Source organism: Salvelinus fontinalis, chromosome 11 (assembly GCF_029448725.1).
Source record: "Salvelinus fontinalis isolate EN_2023a chromosome 11, ASM2944872v1, whole genome shotgun sequence".
NCBI classification, from domain to species: Eukaryota; Metazoa; Chordata; class Actinopteri; order Salmoniformes; family Salmonidae; genus Salvelinus; species Salvelinus fontinalis.
The window spans coordinates 36,923,827-36,938,650 of record NC_074675.1 but is presented as its reverse complement, the minus strand read 5'-3'; the positions used below and the strand labels follow the sequence as shown (position 1 = coordinate 36,938,650).

The 14,824-nt window shown below is 39.7% G+C and overlaps 1 protein-coding gene across 6 annotated transcripts in view; it reads left to right on the top strand.

The window, feature by feature from the left end:
* LOC129865654 (collagen alpha-1(XXV) chain-like) overlaps positions 1 to 14,824 on the top strand; it is a 315,129-nt gene that overhangs the window by 156,660 nt on the left and 143,645 nt on the right. For 5 of the 6 annotated variants that reach the window (XM_055938597.1, XM_055938596.1, XM_055938594.1 and 2 more), the window contains 3 exons: positions 3,101 to 3,127; positions 12,311 to 12,382; positions 13,472 to 13,588. In XM_055938597.1, the coding sequence (XP_055794572.1) occupies positions 3,101 to 3,127; positions 12,311 to 12,382; positions 13,472 to 13,588 (216 nt within the window). Of the gene's footprint in view, positions 1 to 3,100; positions 3,128 to 11,477; positions 11,538 to 12,310; positions 12,383 to 13,471; positions 13,589 to 14,824 lie in introns of all 6 variants that reach the window. The other variant, XM_055938595.1, reaches the window with a different exon arrangement.

Genomic DNA, 14,824 nt, shown 5'->3' with positions numbered 1-14,824 from the left:
GAAGAATGATTTCCTGAATCCATTTTTTTAGATAGATAACTGAAAGCTGTTGTTGTTCGCATTGGACCATTAACCGAAAGATTGCTGGTTTGAACCCCGGAGCTGACTAAGAGAAAAATCTGTCCATGTGCCCTTGAGCAAGGTACTTAACCTTAATTTCTCCTGTAAGTCACTCTGGATAAGAGTGTTTTGTAAATGTAAAATAGTTTATATTTTGGGTTCTGATGGGGTATGACAGAAGTAAGCTTGGGCTATAAAAAAATATTATATATATATGGTATATACACAGTATCAGTCAAAAGTTGACACACCTACTCATTCAAAGGTTTTTCTTAATTTTTACTATTTTCTACTTTCACGTTTGAAGCTAAGACACAGGTGCAGACAGTGTCGAAGTAACAAAAGTTTATTAATTCGAGGTCATCTGATCAGGTCATCTGATGCAGCACTCCATCACTTTCCTTCTTGGTCAAATAGCCCTTCCTCAGCCTGGAGGTGTGTTGGTTCATTGTCTTGTTGAAAAGCAAATGATAATCCCACTAATTGAAAACCAGATGGGATGTCGTATCGCTGCAGAATGCTGTAGTAGCCATTCTGGTAAAATGTGCCTTGAATTTTGTTGTGTGCCTTGAATAAATCACTGACAGTGTCACCAGTAAAGCACCCCGACATCATCACACCTCCTCCTCCATGCTTCACGGCGGGAACCACACATGCAGAGATCATCCGTTCACCTACTCTGCGTCTCACTAAGACACCCTTTTGGAACCAAAAATCTCAAATTTGGACTCATCAGACCAGAGGACAGATTTCCACCGGTCTAATGTCCATTGCTTGTGTTTCTTCGCCCAAGCAAGTCTCTCTTTCTTATTGGTATCCTTTAGTAGTGGTTTCTTTACAGAAATTTGACCATGAAGGCCCGATTCACACAGTCTCTGAACAGTTGATGTTGAGATGTGTCTGATGTTTGAACTCTGTGAAGCATTTATTTGGGCTTTAATTTCTGAGGCCTGTTAACTTTGATGAACTTATCCTCTGCAGCAGAGATAACTTTGGGTCTTTCTTTCCTGTGGCGGTCCTCATGAGAGCCAGTTTCATCATTGCGATTGACGGTTTTTGCAACTGCACTTGAAGAAATGTTCAAAGTTCTTGAAATGTTCCAGATTGACTGACCTTCATGTACTAAAGTAATGATGGACTGTCATTTCTCTTTGCTTATTTGAGCTGTTCTTGACATAATATGGACTTGGTCTTTTACCATATAGGGCTGTAAGGCACACCTGTTAATTGAAATGGATTCCAGGTGGCTACCTCTTGAAGCTGGTTGAGAGAACGCCAAGTGTGTGCAAAGCTGTCATCGATATGTGTTATTTATTAGTTTTGATGTATTCACTATTATTCTACAATGTAGAAATGTGTAAAAAATAAAGAAAAACCCTTGAATGAGTTGGTGTGTCCAAACATTTGACTGGTATTGTGTATATTATTCCTTATTTTACCAGCTGAGTTGACTGAGAATACATTCCCATTCTCACACCCTCTTAAGCTTTAGACCCACCCATCTCATTTCGCTCTCGGAGCACACACTTGACGCTCTGGCCAATGATTTAATTTACCTCTGGATAACATGAAAATAGCCTAACTAGCTCTGCTGGCAACAATTACATTATGGTTTTTTGCAAACGTTTACTGACACCGCCCATATTCAACGGGTGTTGTACACACGTCAAATAAAGTTAGCTAGTTAAGCAACAACGAACAAAGTGCCAACAATGAACAAATTTCCAACAATGTCTAACATTAAGCTCTAACTAGAAAAGCAAACAGCTCTTGGGAAATGAATAATAACATCCACTAGGGAGCCAGCTAGCTAACAGTACACTTTAGCTTAAGACATATAGCTAACTAGGTAAACAATGAACCTAGCTAGTTAAACAATGTTTAGATCACACACGTCACGTAATGTTAGCTAACGTGCTAGCCAGCTAACGAACATCTAAGTACAAGTACAAAATATTTAATAGAAGTTGACTGATCTTCCATTGAGCCAACTAGCAAATGCGAGTGGGAAAAGCAGTGGATTGACTGACCAGGGTCAATTAAACCACAATTTCTTTCAAATAAAAAGCCTGCCGCGCTAAAATGCTGATTGAAATCATCACTTGTAAAAAAAATTATCTGTAATGATTTCAAAGTTTAACACAGGAAGACTGCTTTAGGAAGGGAAGGAGAGGAATTTCCATGCTTCAATGCATTTACAATTTTCCAAAAATCTATAAGTTACATTCTTCAATAAATAATCAGCGGATATATATCATTCATTAAAATGTCTCATAATTGATGTATCAATCTGAGATTGCTCCTTTCAAAATAGGCTATACCGACCTTTTTGCCTCTGTGTACTCTTGAGCCAAAAGGGGTCATCTAAACAGTAATATTGTCAAAAAATGTCCTAATTAGACAAAAAGTGGCATATTTTCCTACACCCATGAGCAAAATAGTAACCTTAATGTAAGAATTTGGTCCATGATCCCCCTCCTGCACACACAGACACATAGACCACATATCCATACACACTTGAACCATAGTGTCAACTGAGCCTTTAATAGTTTCTTCCTCAGGGGAACTGTCTACAGACATGATGAACCAAAATACTATGAGCCAGGAGAGATCTCTTGGGTCTCCCCTCTCCCCTCTTCAATCAGCATGCCTCACCAAACCTCCCCAAACACACACAACGTCCTTCAACCCCTTCCACTCAAACCTATTCACATCAGTCTGTGTTATTAGAAGTGATTTTACTTTCAACCACAATTAATATTTGAGGTTGACTGTATTATTTTTCCACATCAATATGTTTTGAATTAGGCTTCAACGATTTTCATTCTGTGTCTGTGTGTGTGTGTGTGTGTGTGTGTGTGTGTGTGTGTGTGTGTGTGTGTGTGTGTGTGTGTGTGTGTGTGTGTGTGTGTGTGTGTGTGTGTGTGTGTGTGTGTGTGTGTGTGTGTGTGTGTGTGTGTGTGTGTGTGTGTGTGTGTGTGTGTGTGTGTGTGTGTGTGTGTGATACCTGTATTTCAAGACAATTCTTTCTTTCTTCTAGGGGGATCAAGGTGACCAAGGACCGCGGGTATGTGGTTTGCTCCTTCTTGTCCTTTTCTGATTGGCTGTTGAATGATACTTTGTGTGACTGTATGTCTCCCTCACTGTAGGCAAATGGTCTGTAGGAAAACTGTAGGCAAAAGGTCTGAGATGCATGAGATTCCTGGGATGCAGGTCTTCTTGTTTTGCAAAAGACAATCGTTTTAAATCTTCATTAAAAAAATCTGAGATTGCTTGACCAAAGTGCAAAAATGTTTTGCAAAGCTTTTGGTGAAATCCCTTTGCCCACAAGGCACGAAAGTAAAACTGCAAAAAATGTGGCAAAGAAATGAACTTCATGTCCTGAATACAAAGCGTTAGGCAGATTTTCTTTGCAAATATATTTCCATTTGACTGTTTTTCAAGTTGTTCATCAGGCATCCTAAATTGTAACTTCATCATAGGAATTATAAATACTTGGGTAAGAAATCTGCAGAAGGCCTCACCATTATATCCCTCTCGGTAGTTACCTTTGACTCACTTCAATACGCAACACATCAAGACCAATTTAATACTTTAATAAGTTTAATCTCAGCTGTTTGACATTTTGATGAAAGCATCAAACTTTAGCCAGATAGCTTGGGTGCTTGACTGCCGTTGTAAGGAAAGCTCGGATCAACCCTACTACTCGGCCAGAGCATCCAGTGTCAATCGTGTAGTGTGCGCTCTGAACGCTCAGAGAGCGATACACTCTGAATCGAACAGACAATCTGACAATTCTCTGAATTTACGAACGACGCAGAGCACACTCTGATACACTGGAGGCAATTTATGAATGCACCCTTAGTTTTCAATTAAATGTATTCGGCATTGATCAAATGGGCAGGCAAGTCCCCATTTAGTAGTAAAAACGTGGGTTGGGACAAGCACACATTGGCAGGCAAGCTGCAGAAGGACAAGCAGGCTAATATTCCCCATCGTTTTTCAGTGCAATTTTGACGGCCAACTAGCTGAAAAGGTTTGAGAGGGTTTATCTAATGTTCCCTCAGTTAGATTTTAACTCATCTCGCTCTTGCTGGCATTAGCTGTTGATCTTGTTGTTTATGTGCATAACTGAGGGAAAGAGAGCCTACATGTTCATGGTTGTTTGATCAATAGGACTGTAAAGTTCCCAAATCTAAGTGGACTCCCGTGGTATTGACACATTTGCAGAAATCGATTCAGGTGTATTTTGTGGCTTTCGGCGAAAGCGTTCTAACGATCTGAAGTCGCGCTGTTGCTTCTGCCTGTCAACACACAGCCCAGTTTAAAATGAATGATGGCACGCCCATATGGCTTATTTGCATAAAGCTCGACTCTGGTACAGGACGAGACGGATGTTTTTTATTAGGTTTTATTTACTGCAGTGTCTATTAATTGTCCAAACGCACGGCCGCTTTCCTACTCCTACTCTATTGATATAGAATTTTCACAAATGCCTTACTACACATCATTCCCAAACATTATAAGAATTTATGAAAATTTGAACATGACCAGAAATGTAAAACTTTTTTTTTTTTAAAGCTGTCATATTATTTCATGTTACTTAAACGCTGTCAATTCCACATAAACAACTATATGGGTAACGCAAAGAAAATGTGCAGTATCTACAATCAATATGTGTTTAACTCTCTTGTTATTTTTCTGTTTGATGGAAACAGTTTGAGACTTCTAAGTACATTCAAACTGTATTCAATAGTTTTGTGTAGTTATGTTTTCATGTTTTGAATGTTGTTTTGTAGTAACCCTCAAACATTTTTGACCCTCAAACATAACCCTCAAACATACTATTTCATCATGCAGAATGTTTATACTTGAAATATTAGATTTTGTGCAGTATCTATAATCTAAATGTGTTTACCTAACTTTCATGTTGTTTTTTTGTTTGACTTTGTATGGTCATTTATTTGACTGTCAAATCAGTGGTCATGGTTGATATGAGTAAAAAATTACTTCATAATGAAAATGATCACGTATCTACCAGCACAGCAAACAAACTTTAGATACATTTTTCTCAGTTTCACTGTTTGTGTAGTTCAGCATTTCCCAAACCAAGGGGTGCACATTTAATTTTTTGCCACAACACTATTCTGCTGATTCAGATTATCAATATTTTGGGCGCAGTGGTCTAAGGCACTGCAGTGCTGGTTCGAATCCAGGCTCTGCAGTGCTGGTTCGAATCCAGGTTCTGTCGCATCTGGCCGAGCGTTCCTTGCCCCAGGAGACCCAGCGCACAATTGGTCCAGCGTCGTCCGGGATAGGGGAGGGTTTGGCTGGTAGGGATGTTCTTGTCCCATTGTGCTCTATCGACTCCTGTGGCGGGCCATGTGCATGCATGCTGACACGGTTGTCAGGTGTACGGTGTTTCCTCTGACACATTGGTGTGGCTGGCTTCTGGGTTAAGTGGGTATTGTGTCAAGAAATGGAGCCTTGAGGAACACCGAAATGTACAGTTGATTTGTCAGAGGACTAACCATCCACAGAGACAAAGTGATATCTTTCCGACAGACCAGGCCAGAACTTGTCCATGTAGACACATTTGGGTTTCCAATCTCGCCAAAAGAATGTGGAGAGATCAAAAGCTGCAACAGCTGCAGAGCCTTGGTCTGACGCCATTAAAAGGAAATTTACCACCACAAGTGCTATGATGTCTTCAGGAAGGCAGTGAGTTGCTGTGCAACAGCTTTTTAAAACATTTTTGAGAGGAATGGGAGATTCGATATAGGCTGATAGTTCTTTATATTTTCTGGCTTTTTCAAGAGAGGCTTTATTACTGCCACTTTTAGTGAGTTTGGTACACATCCGGTGGATAGAGAGTTGTTTATTATGTTCAACATAACTAATGAAAGAGCTGCTTCCTGTGCTTAGTTGGAATAGGGTCCAGTATGCAGCTTGAAGGTTTAGAGGCCATGATTATTTTCATCAATGTGTCAAGAGATAAAGTACTAAAAAACTTGAGTGACTCGCTTGATCCTAGGTCCTGGCAGATTTGTGCAGACTCAGGACAACTGAGCTTTGGAGGAATACGCAGATTTAAAGAGGAGTCCGCAATTTGCTTTCTAATGATCATGATCTTTTCCTCAAAGAAGTTCATGAATTTATCACTGCTGAAGTGAAAGCCGTCCTCTCTTGGGGAATGCTGCTTTTTAGTTAGCTTTGCGACAGTATCAAAAATACATTTAGGATTGTTCTTATTTTCCTCAATTAAGTTGGAAAAATAGGACGATCGATACTGCACGGTCTTTTCAAACTAGTCAGAAGACTTCCAGTTTGGTGTGGCGCCATTTCCGTTCCAAATTTCTGGAAGCTTGCTTCAGAGCTCGGGTATTTTCTGTATACCAGGGAGCTAGTTTCTTATGACAAATGTTTTTTGTTTTTAGGGGTGTGACTGCATCTAGGGTATTGCACAAGGTTAAATTGAGTTCCTCAGTTAGGTGCTTAACTGATTTTTGTACTCTGACGTCCTTGGGTAGGCGAAGGGAGTCTGGAAGGGCATCAAGGAGTCTTTGTGTTGTCTGAGAATTTATAGCATGACATTTGATGCTCCTTGGTTGGGGTCTGAGGAGATTATTTGTTGCGATTGCAAACGTAATAAAATGGTGGTCCGATAGTCCAGGATTATGAGGAAAAACATTAAGATCCACAACATTTATTCCATGGGACAAAACTAGATCCATAGTATGACTGTGGCAGTGAGTAGGTCCGGAGACATGTTGGACAAAACCCACTCGATGATGTCGATGATGGCTCCGAAATCCTTTTGGAGTGGGTCTGTGGACTTTTCCATGTGAATATTAAAATTAGAATATTATCTGCTATGACTACAAGGTCCGAAAGGAATTCAGGAAACTCAGTGAGGAATGCTGTATATGGCCCAAGAGGCCTGTAAACAGTAGCTATAAAAAGTAATTGAGTAGGCTGCATAGATTTCATGACTAGAAGCTCAAAAGACGAAAACGTCATTTTTTTTTGTGTAAATTGAAATTTGCTATCGTAAATGTTAGCAACACCTCCGCCTTTGCGGGATGCACGGGGGATATGGTCACTAGTGTAACCAGGAGGTGAGGCCTCATTTAACACAGTAAATTCATCAGGCTTAAGCCATGTTTCAGTCAGGCCAATCACATCAAGATTATGATCAGTGATTAGTTCATTGACTATAACTGCCTTTGAAGTGAGGGATCTAACATTAAGTAGCCCTATTTTGAGATGTGAGGTATCACGATCTCTCTCAATAATGGCATGCATGGAGGAAGTCTTTATCCTAGTGAGATTGCTAAGGCGAACGCCATGTTAAGTTTTGCCCAACCTAGGTCGAGGCACAGACACAGTCTCAATGGGGATAGCTGAGCTGACTACACTGCCTATGCTAATGGCAGACTCCACTAAGCTGGCAGGTTGGCTAACAGCCTGCTGCCTGGCCTGCACCCTATTTCATTGTGGAGCTAGAGGAGTTAGAGCCCTGTCTATGTTGGTAGATAAGATGAGAGCACCCCTCCAGCTAGGATGGAGTCCGTCACTCCTCAGCAGGCCAGGCTTGGTCCTGTTTGTGGGTGAGTCCCAGAAAGAGGGCCAATTATCTACAAATTCTATCTTTTGGGAGGGGCAGAAAACAGTTTTCAACCAGCGATTGAGTTGTGAGACTCTGCTGTAGAGCTCATCACTCCCCCTAACTGGGAGGGCGCCAGAGACAATTACTTACTAACTGGGAGGGGGCCAGAGTCGCACACTCCATTAATGAAAGGCATGCCCCATTCCTATAAAGAAAGTCCACTTTCATTCTTAACTTCCAACTAACAATTTTCCATACAGTTTTCAGCTATGAGGTAATCAGGAAGGTGATGTACCAAATTTCAAGTTCACTGCAAATCAATTTTAAGGATCTGTTTCCCTATGACAGTGTTGAAGTAGTAGATTAAAAAACATGAGCTGGTGCACACCCAGAAAAATTTGTTTGTGTGGAGGTGCTGACTAACTGCGAATAAACTATAAACTATCAAAATAAAGAAAGTCGCACACTCCATATATAAACTCCCAGTAATGTATTGGTTATTTACCAATGTTTTGGCATCACTGTGCCTTCTTCAGGGTAATGTCATGAATACTTGAACCAGGTTATGTAGACAAACAGTGCAATTAGTGCAACCAATGACAATAGTGAAGGGTGTGTCATAATGATTAAGTTAATTAGAATGAATTAGTGAAACTGTTAAAAAAAACAATAGTTTATGGGACATTAAATATTTTAGGCTATTGTTATCATATACATGATTTGATATTGTACATCGTATTTGCATCAACATACATTGTTTAATTCAATTTCACACATTTAACTGTTTCGTATTTCATTTCATATTTCTTACATGTAATATTTTGGTTCAACCTTAATGTATAATGAGCATTATCAACAGGTGGAACATATTAGGTGTACGCTAATAAGCTGTAGAAAGAATATATCAATTTACAACTTGTTCATGAAAGAAAGAATTGTTCATAAGAAGGACCTGAGTTCAAAGTCAATATTCAGACCACTAGGGGTCAATCTTTTTAGATAGGATATCCAGTAAGCCTCCCTTTGTAGTAGTAGGCTCTCGATGTTACCTCCTCTCCTTGGTAGAGCAACATGCTCAATGCCTGTGTATTTGAGGGAGGAGATTAGATGGTTAGCTTCAACAAAGTGAGCTGCTACTGGATAGTCAATGTTCTTACACCTGATTGAGCTGCCGTGTTCAGCTATGCGTTGTTTTAATTGTCTTTTCATTTGTCCTACGTAGGCTTTTCCACATGATCAGGTGATGAGATGGATTACTCCCTTGATCTTGTATGAGATGATACCACTAACAGAGATTTTCCGAGCTGTATGTGGGTGTCTGAAAGTGCTATTGCACTGTGTGCATAAGCAACAGTTGTAGTTCCCATTCGGGATAGGTGTCAAGAGTATCTGAGTGGGCTCAGTGCGCATGTCCGATCTCACCCAGCTTGAAGTAGTAACATGACCTTTCCAGTAGATGGCAAGGTGTAGACCTATTCAGGGCACTATATTCCTGATTTTGTAATACCAATATCTAAGATTTAATCTATTAAGATTGCCACAATCCAATCAGAAAAGTTTATTAATATCAGATGAAACGTAGCAGTTAGTCTGCCAGTAAAGAAATGGGGAAAGTAAAGATAATTACCCGCAGGGCAAGCAATACTCAATGTCACGATACGATAGTTTCATTAATACTTCTCTGGGATATGTGGGACGGTAGCGTCCCACCTAACCAACAGCCAGGGAAATTGCAGGGCGCCAAATTCAAAACAACAGAAATCTCATCATTAAAATTCCTCAAACATACAAGTATTAAACACCATTTTAAAGAGAAACTTCTCGTTAATCCAGCCAAAGTGTCTGATTTCAAAAAGGATTTACGGCGAAAGCACACCTTGCGATTATGTTAGCTCAGTACATAGCCACAGAAAAACACAGCCATTTTTCCAGCCAAAGAGAGGAGTAACAAAAAGCAGAAATAGAGTTAAGATTAATCACTAACCTTTGATGATCTTCATCAGCTGACACTCATAGGACTTCATGTTATACAATACATGTATGTTTTGTTCGGTAAGGTTCATATTTATATCCAAAAATTAGAGTTTAGGCGGGACGCTACTGTCTCACTTGGCCAAAAGCCAGAGAAAATGCAGCGCACCAAATTCAAATAAAATACTATAAAAATCAAACTTTCATTAAATCACACATGAACGATACCAAATTCAAGCTACTCATGTTATGAATCCAGCCAACATGTCTGATTTCAAATAGGCTTTTCGGCGAAAGCAAACCAAACAATTATGTTAGGTCAGTACATAGCCAAAGAAAAACACAGCCATTTTCCCAGCCAAAGATAGGAGTCACAAAAAGCAGAAATAGAGATAAAATTAATCACTAACCTTTGATGATCTTCATCAGATGACACTCATAGGACATCATGTTACACAATACATGTATTTTGTGTTCGACAATGTGCATATTTCTATACAAAAATCTTAGTTTACATTGGCGCCATGTTCAGAAATGCCTCCAAAATATCCGGAGAAATTGCAGAGCCACGTCAAATAACAGAAATACTCATCATACACTTTGATGAAAGATACATGTTTTACATATAATTAAAGATACATTTGTTCTTATTTCAACCGCTATGTCAGATTTCAAAAAAACTTTACGGAAAAAGCACACCATGCAATAATCTGAGACGGCTCTCAAATATAAATAACATTTCTCCGCCATGTTGGAGTCAACAGAAATACGAAATTACATCATAAATATTCCCTTACCTTTGATTATCTTCATCAGAATGCATTCCCAGGAATCCTAGTACGACAATAAATTGTTGTTTTGTTCGATAATGTCAATTATTTATGTTCAAATAGCTACTTTTGCTAGCGCGTTTAGTACACATATTCAAACGCTCGTGCAAGTGACGCATAGCGTCGGATGAAAACTTCAAAAAGTTATATAACAGGTCGAATAAACTGGTCAAACTAAGTAGATAATCAATCTTCAGGATGTTGTTATCATATATATCCAATAACGTTCCAACCGGAGCATACCTTCGTGTCTGTAAAAGTTATGGAACACAAGGCGATATCATGAGGAATGCGCATGACCAGGAACTGGCAATCTGCCAGACCACTGACTGAAACACCTCCCATCCGGTCCCACATCACAGTATAAACTTCATTCAACGTTCTACCGACTGTTGACATCTAGTGGAAGGCGTAGGAAGTGCAAACAAATCCATATCTTGTTGGGATTTGAATAGGCGATGAGTAGAAAAAACACCAGCCTCAGAATTTCCACTTCCTGTTTGGAAGTTTGCCTGCCATATGAGTTCTGTTATTGTCACAGACATAATTCAAACAGTTTTAGAAACTTCAGAGTATGTTCTATCCAATAGTAATATATATATAGCATCTAGCATCTGGGACAGAGTAGGAGGTAGTTCAATTTGGGCACGCTATTCATCCAAAGTGAAAATGCTGCCCCCTATCCCTAAAAAGTTAATCAGTTACATTTTAATTCTATGATATGGTAAATCAATAAATGTATGGTAAAAGAAAAAAAGGTATGATATGGTACAACAACAAATATTTGGTTCGAAAAAAGACCTGGAATATTCTAATCAGGAAATAAGTTTATTGACAAATCCTTTTGGGTTGCAATAAAAGCCAGTAGCTTTTTATTGCTTGTTGAAGTCGATGAAATGTGGAAAGGTAACTTGACTACTCCGCTGTAATGGATGTTTTGATTGTGTTGTGTCTGGAGTTCTCTATGTTGTTTGTGTTGTGCCATCTTGTGCTGTCTGTCCTTTTAGGGATTGTCTAGTCTCCCTACACTGGCTGCTTTGCAGAGCAATCAGATCCTGACTGTCAAGGTTTGTTGGTGTTGTCTAGTTGCTCAGTCTGACCCCTGGACGGCACACACTGAAGATGAATGCATCACTGTTGGGTCCTTACTGCTGGCCCCGATGGCAGACCAGGGCCAGACACAGTAGTATTTAATTAATTAGGGCAATTAATTATCATCGTTCCCTCAGTGCCACCAACAGTATTTTACCCATGGGGTTTCCTTTCTATGCAAGATGCCAGTGCCCCATTGAAAGCTAAATGTAGCTAAATGTAGTAACATTTTGCAGTATGATTTCCATATTTCAATCACACAATTCAACTCCAACATACAGTATTTATCTTTCCAGTAATAGATGAATCTCGATAATACCAATGGACACCGCCAGATATACATGCCCACTTTAAAAAACACTTCAGAAGGTCAACCATGCAGCTCTCCATATGTGCAACTCCAGGGGTCTGACTTTGCACTAAGCACTACTTTGATGATGACAGCACCTCCACAGAGGAGGTATCCCCATTTTTCCTGGGTCTGCGAGCCCAGTGTGGCATCCCAGCACCCCTGAGGTGGTAATTATGGGCTCTGGCTCCAAAATAAAGTCCAGATTTCCAAAGCCACTGTGGTGGAAAAGTGTGGATTTCTCCCCATCCGTGGAGGTGCTGCGATGGGTATCGTGACGTAACGTCTAATCAAATTAAATTTTTGCCCTTTGCCTCCTTCCTCCTCTTCTTCTGGGACCTCATCCTCCTCCAACCTCTCTCACATCTGACCTTCGACCTCACACACCTGCTCGCTCAGATGGTCTTCCCTAAGATCAATCATGGCTTTCTTTCTGCTGACCAGCAGCTCATAAAGCGGCGGCTTATTAAGGTAGTGGCTGTCCTCGCTCGTCTTTCTCTTTCCTTCGAATGGGCCTCTCACCTGACAACTTCTCCCTTTTCATACCTACGTTTGCATGCCAGACAGCTTTCAGACAGACCTACATTATCAGAAGAAGTCTGCTGCCCATTCTGTTATTTTAGAGGAAGGTCAAGAAGCACACTGTACATTTAGTTTAGAGGTGGAATGAATGATCTTCTTACATTGTCAATTGTAACTGAAGAATAAATTTGCAGAATGTTTCATATTCCTCTTAATCAAAATATGACACTTACTATTGGTGTTCGTCAATGCTTAGTGTAGAGTCGAATGTCTAAATTATTAACAGTCATTACTGGTCATTAAAGGCCCAGTGCAGTCAAAAATGTAATTTCCTGTGTTTTATATTTTTTTTTTTATTCCAACCACTATGAGGTTGGAATAATACTGTGAAATTGTGAAAATTATGATAATGCACTTTTAGTTTAAGAGCTGTTTGAAAAGACGTTTCAGCCTGTTTTGGTGGAATGGAGTTTGGGCATGCCAAGTGACATCATCTGGCGCTAAATTAGTTAATAGACCATCAAGAAAGACAGTTCCAAACCTCTCTGCCAATAAAAGCTAGTTTTCCCCTCCCCACACAAACCACTCCCAGACAGTCCTAGCAAAATTGTTGCTTGAGAAATTGCTCTTTGCTAAGAAGCTACTTTGTTTTAAATTAAAATAATCAAAAATAAACAATCACAATAAGGTACTTCATTGTTACCCAGAAATGATTTGATATTGAGATAAAAATGGCTGCATTGTACCTTTTTTAAGCATAATTCAAATGGAAAATTCAAAATTGGGAATACTTCAAATATAAATTATTTTACACAACATATCAGATATAAACCAGTTAGATATTGTTAGTAAATAACGTCATGTCTAAAATCCTACTCCAGTGTTATTGACTTAACATGTTCCCTATGGAGGTTTTCCATGCCAAACCGATGACTAATTTCACTATTATTTCTAATGGTTGTTCTACTGATGCCTTATTTATCTAAAAGGCTGAAGCCATTTTAATGTAATGATCTGACTTCTTCCATTGCTCTACAGGGAGATCAGGGTTCAGCAGGTCCGCCAGGACCTCCTGGGCCCCCAGGTTCCCCTGGCCCCAGAGGGCCACCAGGGGACACAGGCAAGGATGGGCCCCGGGGAGTGACAGGTCTGCCGGTGAGTACAGTATTACTCTGTTTGTATGGGTACAGTACAGTCCATCTCTGTCCTCTCCAACACAAACGACACTGCTTCCGATCGCCCTTATACTGAAGCTATTCAGAAAACACCCCTGTTTCCATGTATCTGCCTCACTATACAGATGTTTATTCCATTGCTTTCCATTTAACATAACTTCTTCCATGTGTTCATGCCTGTCAATGGCATTGTGCTAATTTATGTGCATTCTGCCTGTGAAGAAAAATAGAAAGCCTGTCAATGATGTACTGTCATAAAACCTTCACAGGGTACCAACTGATCTGTTCTTTTGGCACAACAGCGGGAGTGCAAACTATTAAGTGTTGTTTATCTGTTTTGCTCCAAGTTCAATCATTATTGTTTGCAACCTTTCCAGTTGCTAATTTCAGAAATTGAAGAGGGGTTGTTATGCTTGTTCCATTTTTCCAACAGATTAAACTTTTCCTGCTGCAGCTCTCACTTGCAATTTAAATCACTGCTTGTATGAATCACTCAGGGAGGGTGGCAGACGTTGTCTTAAGAATTTGAGACACAAAGTGAAAACACAACAATACAACAATTCCTCTGGTTGGCTTAAGCAGGGTAGTTTGGAAATGTGCAAATTACTTTGGAAAGCCTGTCATACTCAGACAACTGCTGTAACATATCGGGCTGTATTTTAACAAACCTTACCGAAACGTAAATCTTAGCGCACTCACATGTCGCTGTTGGATTGTGGGTGTGTCAGAAATATTAAGACATTCAATAGGTTACATCTGTTGGTACAAACTTTGATTGAGAAATTATGACCTCATTTAAAACATAAATGTTGCTCTCCCTCACTTAAAAATATTGCACTACACCACTGGAATTGATAGAAAGTTGGCGCACAGTGATTTGTTTGAAAATCAGATGAAAATGTCATGACTGGTTGTAAAACATTTTTACAGTTAAATTTGGGGTGGCAGGTACCTTAGTGGTTAGAGCGTTGGGCCAGTAACCAAAAGGTTGCAGGATCAAATCCCCGAGCTGACAAGGTAAAAATCTGTCATTCTTTCCCTGAACAAGGCAGTTGTTAGGCTGTCATTGTAAATAAGAATGTGTTCTTAACGGACCTGCCTTGTAAAATATAATGGCTTTAATTTAACACCCATAAAAAAAATTGTCTGTCCTGTGAAAAAAACATGCCCCCTATGGAAATCAAATGCAAATCCACCTGTTTCTTCCTTGTCCTGG